This window comes from Synchiropus splendidus, chromosome 1 (assembly GCF_027744825.2).
Source record: "Synchiropus splendidus isolate RoL2022-P1 chromosome 1, RoL_Sspl_1.0, whole genome shotgun sequence".
NCBI lineage: Eukaryota > Metazoa > Chordata > Actinopteri > Syngnathiformes > Callionymidae > Synchiropus > Synchiropus splendidus.
In genome coordinates this window covers 61,262,749-61,279,619 of record NC_071334.1, presented here as the reverse complement: position 1 = coordinate 61,279,619, position 16,871 = coordinate 61,262,749, and the positions used below count along the sequence as shown (strand labels likewise).

Here is a 16,871-nt window from a genome sequence, read left to right as displayed (position 1 = left end):
GAAAGCTGGTCTACTGTAAGAATACCACTGCAAAGTTATGAACAATTCTTATGAGAAAGATGAGTCAAACTCATGGCCCGGGGGCAAATCTGGCCCAGCAAGTGATTTCATATGGCCTGCGAGACGGTTGACTTACCAATGGTTGCTAATTTCCTGAAACTAAAAAAAAAAAAGAAAAATGACTCACATATCTCAACAATTTCTAGATGTTAATTCATATCTGCATTCAATCAACATCTTTATTAACACATTTCCCATTTGATTTTCTTTGTTTTTTGGTTCACCTCCTTTCACCACATTTCCCAAAATATTTTTTACCACCACATGTATAACAGGTATAACTGAGAAGCCTCATTGTGAACTCATGTAACCTTTGACGGACGCCCATTTGTTGGATGACACAAGGTGACTGTCACAAGTTGAAGATTAAAGCCTTTGCACCACAGACAGTGGCTCGGTGGCATTGTTTGGGACTGTGTGTTTGCTTTACATCAGAGTAGACTGGTAGATCAGGTCATGGTGAGATGAGAAATGAATGGAATTAGGTGAGAGAGAAGTCGTGCCGGTTTTAATTCAGGAGAGGTGCAGTGACAACGCTGGCATGGTTGCAGCAAAAACATGCGACCAAGGAGCAGTTATTGTGAGGTAGAGAGAGTGTGGCAGACAGTTGCTGTCAGTTTGTCTTGAAGCCTCTATGCACTGGCTGTTCCTCTCACTGACTTATTTAATGACAAACATCAGCAGGACTGGACCAGAGCTCTGCAGCACTTACATAAGAACATCGTCTGTTTACACATCCTGCAGAAGTAAACATCAAGGTGATCTATCCTTCCACCTGACTTGATGTGCACGGACCAGCAGCGTGAGGATCATTGCAGGCTTTTATCTTGCACACTTGTGCTGCAACACTTCTCACCGCCCACCCACACAGAAGTAATACACACTCATGCACCACCCACGCCGTCCTTCAACACACGAGGGTTGCGTGTGTATAACTGAAACTTCGGAATCTCTTCACATTCCAATGCTGTCCGTTCTGAATACACTGAAGAATAAGAATTCCTCCTGTGATATCCTGTATCACACCTACAGAACATACAGGACACCTCACTCTCCTTCTCTTACTGCAGCATGACAACAGCAGTTGGCCGCAGTTCAAATTGCATTTACTTCAACCACCCACATTATTTCAGACTATTAATGGCACAATTCCAATCAAATAACCAGTTCAACCTCTCCACTCGGCTCTTCTCTCAGTCTCTAAGGAGATGTGTAAGCATGCTTTTATATTCAAAGTACTCCCAGAGTGGAGGTAGGAAGTCATAAATTAAAAGCCATTTCGTGTTCTTGAATCTGTTCACTTCTTACCTGCCCTGTGAGATTATCTCCATCTCTTATCTGTTGTAGTCTTTTTACCTTGGTGTGCATGTTTACATATAAATACGCTGAACAGACAGCACCCCTGGCAAGCTAACTGGATAAACATAAATATAAAACAAGACAGAGGAAAGACTGACTAGAATTTATGGTTAAAAAATGATCATCACCTTTACGTTTTTATTTAGTGTTTATACTGAGATATAGGAGCCGATTTACAAAAGGTTTGTGTGCAAACTAATTAAAAATCCATTCATAAAGGGGCTGTGCTCCTTTGAAAGGTACAGCATTGCAGGTTAGTATTGTACTGGAACAAAAGAATTTGCTTAGATGGATTGTTCAGACTTGAGAGCGGTCTTTTTTCTGCGCATTTCTAATTTACGCGCCAACAGTGTGTTTGTGGGATTCTGCACCTGTCTGCATTGAGTATAGTGGCATTGAGAGCACCATTTTTTTTACTTATAGCTACTTATATTTTATTTATTGAGTTATTTATTATGTCAGTTTGTGACAATTGTGATTTATTTTGTCGTGATATTTCATTATATATTATAGTTTTTTTATTTGACTTTTTTAATGTATGCTGATGCTTTGTGGATGTCTTTGATTGTTGTTTATCTTTAATGTCTTTGGTATTTATCAGTGTCTTTGTTGTCATTGGCTGCTGTGACATGTTGTATAGCCCCACTGTGGGACTAATAAAGGCCATCTAATCTAATCTAATCTAATCTAATATAATCTAATATAATCTAATATAACCTAATCTAATCTTTAATATTCTTGTCAGTCAATTCAATACAAACATTACAAACCCAGTAGTGGTTATCCTCTGTAAATGGGTCTATATGGATATGTAGAATATCCACCATGGAAATGAGTAAATAAAGAATTCATGAGAGAAAAAAGGTCTTATGTTTGAACGTGTTTCTTTATTTTCGTGATTCGATCTGTGATCAGATGTTTGAGTTGTTCTGCAATTCAACCAGTGACATGGACGTTTTGCCATGGCATCATTGGGAGGAAAAGGTTAAAAAGGTCGACGTCTCCTCTCTACCACGATTAGGGCTGAGATTACTCTAGTCTTTTTTTTTTTATGCTAGGTTGCGCTGGGTTTAAAGGTCTAAGTGTGTCTCTCCAAACTCCCAGTTTGTCATGCTGAGATGGAGATCTGTTATATGTGCTTCAAATGCATGTCACATGGCAACATGCCTCTAGAATATGGAATGACTCAAAGTGCCTTTAACTGACGGCCCGTCCATCCATGAAACGTAGAAATGGGCACAGAATGTCACATTTGAACTCCTACATCTTTAATTGGTCAGCAGCGGATGTCGGTTTTAAGTGTCTGTCTTTAAGAACATGTTTGCCGTGTTCTAGCTGGTCCATGCTGAACTCAGAGCATAAATGATTTGTGAAGACCAGAATGTACAATGCAGGTCGTATGTGGCTGGAGACGGTCCACACGCATCGTCCTATCAAATCTCTGTCAGAAACACAATGGAAAAATAAAACGGCAGACGGCGCTCACGGATGCCAGTTTCTGATGTGTTTCTCATGTAGTGTGAAGTCCTCACATGAATCATGGATGTGTTCGCTAGCTTACTGTTGAGGCTGCTGAAGATTCTGGTGGACTTCCAGAAACACCTCGTGGGGGCTGCAGCTTGGATCAATATGGATCAATTTTTTTTCTGTTGCAGCAGAGGTCTGTGCGCACCAAATTCTTGTTTCAGTAATTGAGACAGCGGGCAGAGTCAGGGGAAGGATGCCGACACACGTGCGACGCAGCAAACACAGCGGTTTATTCACTGACACGCTACACCGGACTCGCACTTCACGCCACGGTGCGTTGGCGCAATGTCGTGAGGTGATTTTTTTTCTTCTGCACACTTAGCGAAACAGTGCTTGTCAGGTTGGCTGACAGGCCCAGCCTCGGGTCACTCACCTGACATAAGATTGGCATGCACTTGATGTATTTTAACATCAAGGTGAAATGAGGCAGGTTTAAGGGACCTACTTAAGGTGAAGCACAGTCTTTCACTGACATGATCATTCATCATTGACATGAGACGGACCTTCATTTTTGAGAGCGCCTCAAGGGAAAACCTACCAAACCACGGCAAATCCTCATGTAAACACCACTGAAATTGATTTCAACTGATTCTTCATTTCTGAGAAAACAACTTATAAGAATTACAAACATGGCATTTACTCAAAAGACTGCATTTCCCCAATTCCTTTTTCCTTCAGGTTTCTTGGTCCAATTGGACCAGACATCATGATGACTTGTTCATGTAACCTACAGAGGATGGTGAGATGAATGACGCGCCACACTGTTCCAATAGTGACACATTTTCGTAGTCTATGTCTCTTGAAACATTAAGCTGTATGTAAGAATGGCCTACGGCAACAATAAATAAATAAATAAAGTTGCCCTTAAAACAATAGATTCTGTCGGCAACTTAAAAGTGACACAGAAACAAACAACCATTTTAAAATGGCGGCAGAAGACCGACAGTAGATGAAAACAGAGTCTTTTACAGTCTTTACCGGCTATGAGTGCCATGTCTCCCCCCAGAGGTGTCTGAAACCCGTCATTGCAGCTCAGAGCAACTTACACTCAAGTTTGCAAAGACACGAAAGCACAAAGCTGAATGTACCTCTTTTGTCTTGTAGAAGGATGGATGTGTGAGGTCAAATGTTTGAGAGTGATCAAGTGGGGATTTGTTTTCGTACACGCCGCTGCAATCACAACAAAGAACCGCTGTGATGTGAAGTGGGCCGTCACGACTAAGTTATTCTTCAGGGACTCACAGCACTCCGAGGTCTGCTCATTCAGATATACAGCTTTTAAAAATGCTTTTTGGTAAACCTTGAACAGTTTTTGAGCTGTCAGAAGTCAATTCTGCCTGCGAACCCAAGCACACCAGCTGGTTTTCCTTCCCTTCTCTCTTACTGATAGATGTCTAAACCATGTGGATGGTTGATCTACACTTCAACCACTTGAAGTGTCTTTGTGGGCAGTTGATGGGATTTTAAGGAATTCAATATACTGCTATACAGTACAGCAATGATACATTGGTCTCCCTCTGGATGTGAGGTGATTCATCATATTTGATAACACATGAATGAAAACAAGAACAAATGCGTGAAAACAACACACTCGTGGCCACTAATGCATTCTTCATGCAAACATTTGTTTACTACAGCAACCCACCATAACAGAGACAGTCAAGGACATTCTTCAGAGTAACCTCCCTGACATGGTTCAAGCATAACACAGGAAGCAGTATTGGCCTTGTGTTGACTAAATCTTCCGGTAAGTTGATATAAAATGTCAATAATTTGCCATTAATTGTGCATAATCTTGGTTCTAGTGCTTTTAATAAAAAAAAAATAGATTCTGACAGCCTAAGACTAATAAAAGTTAAAGTTGCAGATCTTCTTATCTATAAGTTAATACAGGTACTGTGTTACTAAAGAACGTGTCATGAGGTCACACATATATTATTACACACAGGAACTCAATAACTACTGCATAATAACATTGTTTTATGTTAGAACAGAATAAACATGTGTTGTTTCGATGTGGCTTTACGTGTGGAGTCACCCCTTCTCTCCCATCGGTCCAAGGTGACCTTTGAACCGAGTGGCCCGCTGCTGCTCCGAAGCCTTTGAACTTGTGCTCCCAAACTGGGAGTGTGTGCGTGTGTGTGTGTGCACTGTGGTCTAGGTGTCATGGAACAGCTGCTACCACACGGGACCTCTCGAGGAGTTTCTGTCAGAGAATTCACTCCTGACACTTCCACTGCTGCACTGCTGATCCATGCCACACAATTCCAGCTCTTGTGGAACAGATGTCTCTCGGTCTGCACCATCTGTTGGCAGGAGGGTGCCAGTTTCATCGTGACTGTCCTGATGTGTGAGATCAACTCCCTTCTACTTCACAGTCCAACTGGAACTGCTGAGTGTGAAGATGTTTTCACCTCTACGTTCACATAACTTTGCATCCAATAGGTCAAATGTGACATCATGAATTTGAATAAACCCGCCTTCAACATAGACCATTTGAATCATAATATATCCTAGATTGACTCAAACTCTAGTTATTGTTTAAAATATACAGGTAAGTGAGTTTGCTGATTGGGTCTTACATGGGGGGTTACCCTGCCTGCACTCTCTTCTTCAGCTCCCTAGGTCATGATGTTTTCCTAACTCATCTACCTGCACTCAATACATTTTCACTCTCTCTTCAGCCTCTCTCAGACCCACCCACCACCTCCTAACTCTCTAGACAAATCACTATATCCTCAACAAAAATAACTGTCCAAGGAGACTCCTCCATGGCTTCATGAGTCAATTTGACAAACCAATAGTCATTTTCTCATTTCTCCATGCCTCCTTTCACCTCTGCCCTATTCACACAATGAATCATGTGTGTGCATGGCGCTTCATCTGCCTGTCAGTTTTCTTCTTTTCTACTTATCTTTATGATTATACAGGATCTATAGCAATAAATGAAGTCAGCGTGACAAAGACAAGAAGAAAGAAACTTGGGGAAAATATCTGCTCATGTTTCTATCATAATTTCAAATGACATGGATACTGGAAGTTTAAAAAAAATGGCCCTAAATGACATTTGTTATTGTGGCAAAACTTGCCTTTTATTGGCCTGGAATGAGGTGGTAAAGCTAAGTGTGGCTGGTAAAACAGAGGCAAGACACACCCATTGACGTCTCTGATGGGGAAGTGCAATTCAGTAACTTGTGTTTCTCCCTCATCGCAGGTCCCAGCATTCAAGGGTGAACTCAGTTCAGTCGCTTGTAACTGCAATCCTGTTCTCCGGCCACTACCTTAAACACAGGAGAGGAGTGGAATGCAGAGCGACCAGTTAATCCAGAGCGTAGTCTTTTGCCTCCGCTCCTTCTTCACCAGGACCGGATCCTCATACCCAAAGGTGTGACACCGATCTGCCTGCCAATCGCCACCCTTCCCTCACTCATGAGCAATACTTTCATATGAACCATAATGAAACAAAGTTCAATTGCATAGCTGGACAAAACAATGGATGTTAATCCCTTTGTGTTAATAGCTTTTCCCTTGTCCCAGTATTTGTCTACTTTTCTATTTTTTAACTTCTTAAATAAAAAGTGAAGTAAGAAAAGGATAGAATGAATAATTGAGGAGTCCAGGGATTTGACACAAAAGGCTTGAGAACACATTTTCCATCTCAGCTCCACTAAATTTGGCACACAGTGGATGATTCCTGACAGGAACCACGGTGTTCTTTTCCCCTAAAAACCCGTAGAGATGGGCACATTCACAGATCAGACGTGTGCAGGCGAAATGCAGCGCAGTCACCGCGCAACACTGTTCCGCTCAATTGAACGCGCTCAGGTTAAAAATGCATGTGTTGACTCATTAAAGCAGAGACAGACCCCTTTATTGTTATTTCACAAAACCAATAATTCAGACATTATTGATGTTGCCGGTGATTGCCTGAAAACACAGTACACTCTACGAAATTTCCTCATCCTCGAGGGGTGTTTTTGGCGCTCTGAACAAACAAACTAAGACAATGAGCACTTTGCGTGACTCTGAAAATTGTTTTTTTTTTCCCTTTTATGCCCTCATCCGACTGACATTTATAATTTCATTATGTTCTTAAGAAAGCTGCAGTTGAAATGCTGATACTGAAATGCTGAAGGTCTTCAAAAGTATAGAGGACAAAAGCACAAAACTAGATTCGTGTATGCCAAGGCCCTTTGATAAAAGATGTACAACTCAATTGTGGATTTGGGTAAAGTGCGCCAGGGTACGTGGCGTGCAGGCATCCTGCTGCACCTCTACTGCCTCTTCAGGTTATACTTTAAAGTCATTGAAAATGACTGCAGTGTTTCATCATTGTTAGTCCTACAGCTCGACTATGTACCTTTGTTATTTCCATCAGAATGTTAAGTGCTGACTCTTTTTACAGGAAGTGATTAGAGGATGGGCTCTCCATGTGCACAGTTTTATGTTTCTTCATTGGTTTCCTCATCGCACTCCAGTTTCCTCCCACAGTTCAAAAACAAACAGGTGTGTGTGTCTGAGTGGCCGTCTCTCAATCTTTGCCTCTAGATTCTACAAGGTTAAGACCTGGCATAGAAAATGAATCTTATGTTTCTTATTGTTGCTCAGTCTGAATGATAGCAAGAACTTTTCACAGGGTCATACTGCACTTCTTCACATCTTAGTAATGTGTAATGAAGCGTACAAGAGTGAAGAGTAGCAAACAGAGAAGACTGGAAGCGACTGAGCCATTAATGTTTAATACATTTGGATAATGGCTGATCACTCATGTATGGCTGCTTTTTAAGGGTGGGCGATACAATTTCAATGTTATCACGATCTTAGATGTATTTTTGAGACTAGTTTTCTGTGAGAAAGAAATCTGCATATGTAAAACTTAAGCAAAGAACGTAAGCAACAACACTCTGCTTAAGGGTGCAGTGCTCTTGCAAGATAAAAGGTTGTCTTCCACAAACATGAAACTTACTATCATGTTTGTGAAGACAGGACGGTTTTTAAACATCATTTTAAGAGGATTTAAATGCAACAAAACACTCAACAGCCTATTGTAAATAAATAACAACACTAACTTAAGTAACTGAGTTTATTTTAGAGGAACAATTTTGAGCAAAAAAGATCAAACTCAGTCAGATTAAATAACCTGGTTATTCATCTGCAATGCAAATTCCTATCACAGATTACACGCCAGGAGAACTATTATGTCAACTTTCTCTGGCTTGTACCGTGTCAAGGTTGGCATGCAGTTCCTAATTTACCTCCTTATGCATCATTTTATATTATTTTGGGGGGTTTCCAGAAAAATCGTAAAAATTCATTCGCTCAGATTGTTTCATTACAGAAGTCATTGTTTGGATGTTCACATTTTGGAGCGCGTTCAATTGGTCCTGCATTCGTTTTAAGCCAACTACAGTGTGGTAAATCTTGATCCTCCACAAATGTGAGTGAAGGCTCAAAGTGACATGTGAAGTTAGCTCCGTCCTCTCAGCAGAGAAGTCTGGTGTCGCCGGTCAGTTGGAGGCAGAGCACATTTAAAAATAATGCTCATCACCAGTTAGTTCTCGTGTTGTAGTACTCCAGATTGGTCTTGGTCTCAAGACCGGTCCCAAGACCACGTTTATTGGGTCTCGGTATTTTTACTTGGTATTGTCTTGGTCTCATACTAAGTGGACTTAGGATTTCTATTGAAGACCAGTTGAAAAAAGTGACATAGTGGGTAAGTATAGTTGGTAAAATAAGGATTCTGGCATTTTGTTCAGTTTTGTTGTTGATGTATATCAAGGGTCTCAAACTGACCCACAAGATGGTGGGTCCATGTTTTTGTTCCTAACAAATCAGTTAAGGAGTCTGAAGACTGTTATTCAGACTGGTCCTGTTTGTTTCAGCTGACACATGATTGGTTAAGCAATGTGAGCCTGCTCCTGCTACGGCTCATTTGCGGATCAGTTTGAGATTGAGACTCCTTCTATATAATGTCCTGGTCTTGAGTTTCAAATATCTTGGTCTTGTCTTGGTCTCTACATGTTCCAGTCTCGACAATACTAGTTAGTTCACTCTCACTGAGAGTCAAATCATTCATGATCTCATATCGTCATATCGCACACCCTTTCTTATCTAAAGAGTCATTTCATTCTTCAAGCATACCTGTTCCAAAAGGCTAGACATGATCTGGCATTTTCTGGCAAAACTACAAGGATAAAATACAAAATTATTGCATGTTTTTTTAACATTTTTATTTTCCTTTTCTGGGTTGTATCTAGCACTTAAGTTTTTAATTACTCATAGAGCCAAACTAGAGCAATGGAAAATGAATTTTCACTATTTAAGCCAACAAAGACACTACACATAAATAAAACAAATTTGTCCCAACTGTTCAATCGAACAATGGGCACAAGCTCATTCTTTTCACAGCTTTACATAAGGCACTTTTGAGATTAAGTAGTAGTTTTTAACTGGAACATTTTGATGCGCGCTTGGCCAGCTACAAACCAGCACCTTCGCATCCCCATGGAGGGTTAGCACATCAGCCTTTAGAACTCTAAAGTGTCACGCTGATACTGAAACTGAGGACTGTTCTCGCTGTAGAATTGACTGAACCAGCGCCTGTGTTTCTGGATAGTTTGGTCCTCCTTCACCAGCAGAGGCTTGGAGATGTACTTTTTGCTGTTCCAGATCATCACGTCCCGCTCAAACTGTGAACAAACAATGTGAAAGTACATCACGATTAAAAACAACATTGAAATATTTCAGACTTGATGATGAGGAAGCAATAAACAACAGAGCTACCGTCATTGCTCACAAAAAGACCAACAGCAAAATGTAAAAACATCAAGATGCAAACATCATTACAAATTACTTACTATTGAAATGAACGGTTTTGTTTTAACTAAGTCGATTTTTTTAACTGAATAAAATGTTTTGCCTCATCCTATTGACACAAGCTTATTCAACGGTAGTAGTCATTATTATTAATCTTGTGAGTAAGACTATTCCACCAATTTGAACATTCCACACCATTTCTCACGAATGGTTCAGCATACAAAGAAAGCAACATGAACTGTAGTTTCTTTTAGGGATGAGAAATAATTTCAAGTTTTCTTTCCAAACAACTTGCTCACAATGGGCTCCTCCAGCTTCATGCTGCTCTGATGTTTCACAGAAGGTGAAACTGTCTGAACTGTCTGAACCAACAGAAAGATTCAGATGATGGCACCTCCTACGTTGGCAATGTAGACATCTCTGCTCAAATTCATTTTTAGAGTGAGTAATTGTTTTGAGAAGTGGTTTTAGACTTAACACATAATGGTCTGAGTGTGTGAATTAACACCAACTAAACCACATTTTACGTGGTCCTCCTGTTTAAACCTCAGTTTAACTTACTCCCCTCTTCATTTATTGAACACCACAATTTTCTTAAGTTGGACAGAAACAAAATAACAGCCAGATGATGAGAGAAAATAGATTCACATGTTCAGAATGGAGGGGGTTGGAGCTCATGGATCTCCAGAGACAACTATGGAAACTTGAAGTGATCGCTGATCTTTGATATAACCACGTTTAGTCTAAATTATACATACAACAGTTGAACAATAAATCAAATTTCACTCCAATCAAAAATCTCTTTGCAAAGTGTCTCTTTGTAAAGTGTAAAGTGTCATTATTTTATTTTATTTATTTATTTTTTTCAAAATCTATCCATTCAACCTGGGCCATACAACCTACATAACAGTACTGGTAGTTTGCAGAATTCTTCAGTATGATTCATCAATGTAAATGCATATTAATTCTTGTTTTGACTGACTGACCTGGATGCGCTCCGACATGAGGATGAATTTGGGAATCGCTGTGGGGATGTTTGCCTGATAGAAAATGGTATGACTGACGCACTGGACCAGAGGTTCCACTGGAGTCACACAGTGCATGATCACGCCGCGGCCCAAAAAGCTGTGGTTGAATGTGAGAAAAACAAGCCCGGGTCCGATCTAAGACAAATAAAGTCAACATTAGACATGGAAAATGACTTTTTCAGGTCACTTGAAATCTAGTAAATAACATAAGCTAAGTTAACGCACCTGCCTGGCCACAACATGTACATCCAGCAAAGAGAAGTGGACACCGAACAGATACAGAGCGTGCTTCACCAACATCTGAGAACAGTGCTTGTTGGGCTCCTGCTCAGGTTCCCACTGAGCCTGGAAAGATGGACACGGTCTTAAAAGTACGTTCACATCAAATGTGAAACATGAGTTGAAAGTGACTGATTGATTGATAAAGTCAATGTAGAGACATGACTACATGCGACACGATGCTGAGATACGTTCGGGACAACAGTTTGTCAGCTTCAGTGTGGTTTTGTATAGATTTGTATCGGATGACATCTGTAGTATCAGTTAGAGAATTTCAACATCAGCGACAAATTGTGGCGCATAAAACCACTGAGAGTCAAAATTTTACAGTGACATGCCGAGAGGGAATATTCTTTAACAACAAGAAGAAGAGAAATGGGGCTGATAGAAGTGGTTACTAACATTCACTGACTTGCCACAAATTTGAATGACCTGGAGATGGCAGCATCTAAAACATGCTGTACTTCCACAGGAGATGAACGACTACAACTGACCCCCTCAATCTGCCATTTTCACTAGCAATAGACTCGCCCCAGATATCATGAAGTTGTTTTGTCCCTGGAAACCAACGCACAATCAAATGTAGTAGATCACAGTCGGTAAAGTGAAAAACGCTACAAAGAGGAAATAATTTGTTTGACCAATTAGTTGTTTTTGATTAAAAAAAAGTCTGCTAAATGCTGTTGACAGCATAGAGATCTCACCTTCCAGTTGTGTTTCATGAACGCCCAGGCTTTGCTGTTAGTATAGCGTAGATCGGATCCGCTGGCCATACCGGGGATATGCAGGTGAGCCAGGTGAGCAAGGTCTGCGGCATTCTCTGGAATTTCCTGTCAGAACCAGTCAGCGATGAAGCACTTATGGTTATATATATAATTTAAAAGTTGGCATGTCGGATAATATCGGCCCGATATTAGCATCATTTACAAGTAACTGCTAGCATTGGGTTTTCCCTGAGAATGAAAAATGATCACCAAATGTGTTCATAATGCTAAGACGGTTTTGTGTAACTTCAGTTGGAGCACTGTTGTTACTTTTTGCAGACATAATTCACATGTTAATTTCATGACAGCAGATATGATGTGCCCTGAAATGAGATGCAATATATCTGTATCATTTGGTATCGTACAGAAATCACAGCCACCTGTATGTGACAGTTGACAAAATGCTCTGTCCTCCCTCGATAAGCCCACTCCCCCGAGGTGATCTCCCCAAGCTCTGGGACGGTCCACTCCGGGTCAATGTCGTCACAGTGATACCAGACCAGGATCAGGGAGTTGACCTCGCAGCTGTGCCAGTGCTTCACCTTGGCAAACTCTGGTACTACAGTTACATGAAACACTGTGGTCAGAAGCAGCACCAAGATGTGACCAGTATTCTGGAAGGGACAAATACCTTTTTCTGTGTACGGTATTTTTACACATTTGCCACTGTTGCCCTGAAACTGCCATCCATGAAACGGGCACTCTATGCAGTCACCGACAACTCTCCCTCCCACTCCGAGGTTGGCTCCCAGGTGTGGACAGTAGGCGTCTAAAACGTGAGCCTTCCCATCATTGCCCCGAAACACCACAAGCTGAAACCCTGAGTAGAGAAAGAAACATGGCATTATTATGGCCTTTTCCCTCTTTAAAAATCACTCCGTATGGACGCACCGGGATGAGTCGGGGAACTTTCCAAGAACTTTGCTCAAGAAGGTCTGTGTGGCGCAAGATCATTGTAAATTTATGGCAACATAAACGGAACACCTCATGTAGCACTGCTTCAACGTACTGTAATCACTTTGCCACCAGATTAACACATGCTGGGTGACTCTGCTAAAACAGTAACCACACAGTTGCGCCGCAGCAGATCTTACTCAGGACACTTTGCAGCACGTCTCGGGGAAGACCCTAAGTAAGCCGTGACACACACTCAACCCAAGATAAAACCAGATGTAGACACTGTGGGGGTGAGAGGCAGACTCAGTTTCATAAGATATTCAGGCAGTAAAATTTTATGAGGCTGTAGAAAAGGAAGAGGACTAGAATGTTATGAAGGAAGACACTGTCAAGCCTTTGCAAGACCTTTTGCACTCACTTGACATTCCGACGCCTTGTTCTAAGAATATAAATTCATTGTAATATGCATATAAAGTACAATACACAAAGTATTTTTTCCAGATTCCTCAGTCACACGTAGCAAAAAGAGGTACCTAGATGCAGCTGGTAATGTTTGGTTTAATAGTGCAACTTTATTACATTAACACAGAAAAAAAAAAAAAGAAAAAGATTTTCTGAGACAAAAATGTAGAGAGAGCCATTGGAGAACAGAAGATGCCTGACAGTGAGTTCTATAAGCCAGGAGGAACTTGCATCAATTTTCAATCGCCACAGCAACACCAAACAATGCAAGCCATCCTCATATAAAGACATGAACGGCAGCGACCTCACTAAACTGTAATGGTTATTTACATTTAAGCTTTAACTCTGGGGAGGAGTTGTGAATTTCAGGCAACAATTGAATCAGATGTCATGACTTTTAGGTCAGTTTCAGCGCGTGGGTTTCACACACCTGGGTGTCAGAAGGCAGTGATCATGAAGCGGGTTCAATTGTAATCGTTTGTTTTTGAGACAGTAAGGCTGTTTTCTCAGCAGTTTCAGAGTTGAAATGCCTTAGATCAGACTCCCCCAGATGGCTCCCAGCACCTGTCCAAGCGTTACTAAGCCCGTCAGTATGCAAACCGTTGCCAAGCACGCTTGTGTTTGCAAGTCCAATTGTGTCGCGACTTCCTGCTCGCTACGTGTGTAACGTGAGACCTGGCGCAGGTGCCAAGAAGTTGAAAAATCAAATGCGAACGAACAACGAGGGATGGTTAAAAGTATGTGATAACACCCACCAAAGACTGACAGCGTCTGGACTTGACCTCTCTCCAGCATGTGAGAGTCCAGCAGCCGGTACCAGCCGTTCGGGTAGATGGGGGGCAGCTCCCCGACTTTCCTCCTGCGGCGAACGTCATTGTAAGCCTGCGCCCTGGTGCGACCCTCGGCCGGGATGTAGCCCACCTCCTCCGGCCCCTTGAGCACTTTCAAGGGGCTAAAAAGAAGTCGGTATAGTCCGAGGAGCAGGTACAAAGTTCCGAAAGTGACGATGCAGACGAAGAGGGGAGCGGCGGCGCCGAGCTGGCCCGTCTCCCTCCACGCCTGGCGCAAGCTGACCTCCAGTGCGCCGCTTCCCCGGGTGACGGCGAGGCCCAGCCCCACCAGGACGATGGTGACTACCGCGAGCATTGCGCTTATCTGGACTCCTGCGCGCACGACTGCATCATTTCCGCGAGAAAGATGCCATTTAAATGTCCGTAAACCAGACTGGCAACTTTCTTCGAGAACCAACCAGGACTTGAGGAAGCACTAGGACCGGATCTGATACGTCGATCGATTCGTTAATGATCCACCTCTCTCCCACAGTCACTGGTGGCGTTTACATGTCAGTGCTGCGAGTTTTTTTTTTGTTTTTTTTTTTTACCGTGACTTTTAATGCGTTTCAGTTATTAGATGGTATTAAATGCAATTAATTACAGGCATTCATGTTGTGTATTGCAATAAAAACATCCCAAAACCAAAGGGGCACCATGTCATTTAATGTGAATAAGTGATACATTTTGCTATTGTCGGTAAATAATATATTTTAAGAATAAAGAAAAAATAAATAAACAACTTTACTGTCAAGGTCAGTGAGGATCCCACTGACTAGGAAAGTGCTTTGGAACAACGTGCAGTAATGAACAAAACACAACAACAACAACAATAATAATACAGTAAATTAATAAACATAAACAATAATAATATAAATAACTAATAAATAAATAACTGGCAAACAACAAGGGCTGTTCACAGTGACAGGAGCGAGCTGTGCGCCTAGCGTAGCTGTAACTGAAAAAGGTCGAATGAGTGAGAAATTCATCAGCCAACGTAAAGTGCCTGAGAGGATATCGACGCTCACTGTCATCCTTGGATTTCAGAAAGTCCACCATCTTGTCATCAGCAGGGCAGCCTCTGCAAGCTGATTCATTTTGAAGATATATTGTCATCTGCTAATATTTCAGTGATTCTCAATGGTACGGAGGTTTTCTCAACACATTTTGTCATGTCTCCACATCAGACTTCTGTGTCACAATGTTGAAGTGTAAAGTCCATGTGTAGATGTTTCTATTCAATCAAATTCGCATGAGGAGGGCAGAGATGGAGACTCCACTAATATGAATTGAACTCGAGTTGACTCAAGTCGCTGTTTAGATGACCTGTGACGTGACTTGACAAAAAATAAAAAATAAAAATGAAAGGCTTGAAACTCAGCTTGGGCTTGGATGTTGAAGACTCGGGACTAGAATTGACTTGAGACATGATGACTTGAATTACTGGAGTGTTGATGCTTGGTGTTCAGTTGTAGATACTAAAGGGAATAGATTGATTATATTGTGTGATACTAATGAAATACAGGGGACACATGGTGCATGTGTCTCTGCAACGTGAGTATGTCTTAATCAAACATTTGCAGCATGTGCAGAATTATTTACAGATTTGCAGAAGTTGACCAATCGATGGAAAAACAGACGTCTGCACTCAGGATGACCCGCTGACCAGACCAAAAAGGAGATCAGCAACCGCCACCTCGAAACCGCCAACACCCAAGTGGAAAGTTGCTGAAGACAACACCTTGAATAGTATAAGAAGGAGAAGTGGTCATCTCGATGTGTGCTTCTACTGGTGTCTGACCTGTAAGTCACGACTCTCGTTGTGCTGCAGACTCTACCCAGAGAAGAGCCCGGATCGATCTGTATTTTGCCTTGGCTGATTGTTTGCTACGCTGAGAATAAACCAGACTGATTATTGGTATGTTGAAGCTTCTTTATTGACAACCACCTGGAACAACGGACACAATTGGTAGGAAGAGTTAACGGCGAAGACATCGAACTATTTCCTACAATACATAAATATTAACACACACCCAACATTACCTGACCTGAGCGCAGACTGAGAATGGCATCATGACTGGATCAATCCAACGTCACTCACCACTGCTCACCTCAGTCACGCTCACGCTCAGATCAGTGTCAACACATTGGCAGACATTCTGAACATTATCCATTTGGTTTTAAAAATGTACACTCTGAATTGCAGTGCAGTGCGTAGCAATAAATAGATACATAAATAAGTAAACTAGCTCATGTCATCGTCATCGTCATTTTCACGTTTTAAACATGTATTTGGAAGAGTCGGTGACTTGACAAGACTTCCCACTGAAAGGTTACATTGGTGCACCAGCAGGGTCTCTAAAAAAGCTTATGTTGTCACAGTTTCCTCCAAATGAATAGACGTTTCTGTGCACCCTGCTCATGGCGGAATATTGGCCCCACAGACCATGTTTCTTTTTTGTTGCTTCTTTTTTACTCTGCTTGCCCCTTCAGAGTTTCCACAGATATCGCAGCCTGTCATGAGGTGACAGTGACAACATGGCTACTGCTACAAGAGTTACACAGACTGAGCCCCCTTCTTAAAAAAAAAAAAAAAAAAAAGTATATTGTATGTAAGTGTAAACATGGTGAAATTGCTGCTGCTTCGGTTGCTGCTCTTCTGCCATCAGCTTTTGTCTCCAGATAGTTATAGTTTTGGGCGGCCCAATTTATTTATTTACTATCATTATCCAATGTTCTTTCCAAAATATTGGATAATAATATAGTATATTATATTATTAATAATATAATAATAGTATAATGTTACACGCCATTCCGGTTATTTAAATGATAAAATTAATTTGAATATA

At 41.4% G+C, this 16,871-nt stretch overlaps 1 protein-coding gene across 1 annotated transcript; it reads right to left on the bottom strand.

The window, feature by feature from the left end:
- Positions 1–6,978: 6,978 nt before the first annotated feature.
- On the bottom strand, positions 6,979–14,417 carry zgc:92275 (cholesterol 7-desaturase nvd). Its single transcript, XM_053880865.1, has 7 exons — positions 13,948–14,417; positions 12,465–12,653; positions 12,214–12,392; positions 11,774–11,899; positions 11,016–11,135; positions 10,749–10,925; positions 6,979–9,635 (listed from the first exon to the last, which is right to left on the bottom strand). The coding sequence occupies exons 1-7, from the start codon at positions 14,336–14,338 to the stop codon at positions 9,474–9,476; spliced, it is 1,344 nt and encodes a 447-aa protein (XP_053736840.1). The 5' UTR covers positions 14,339–14,417; the 3' UTR covers positions 6,979–9,473.
- Between the last annotated feature and the right edge of the window lie 2,454 nt (positions 14,418–16,871).

Coding starts and splice junctions, on each gene's coding strand:
- zgc:92275 (XM_053880865.1), bottom strand. CDS start 14,338: ATGCTCGCGGTAGTCACCATCGTCCTGGTGGGGCTGGGCCTCGCCGTC. Junction 12,393..12,464: donor AATACCGTACACAGAAAAAG/GTATTTGTCCCT, acceptor ATGTAACTGTAG/TACCAGAGTTTGCCAAGGTG. Junction 11,900..12,213: donor TTGTCAACTGTCACATACAG/GTGGCTGTGATT, acceptor TGGTTCTGACAG/GAAATTCCAGAGAATGCCGC.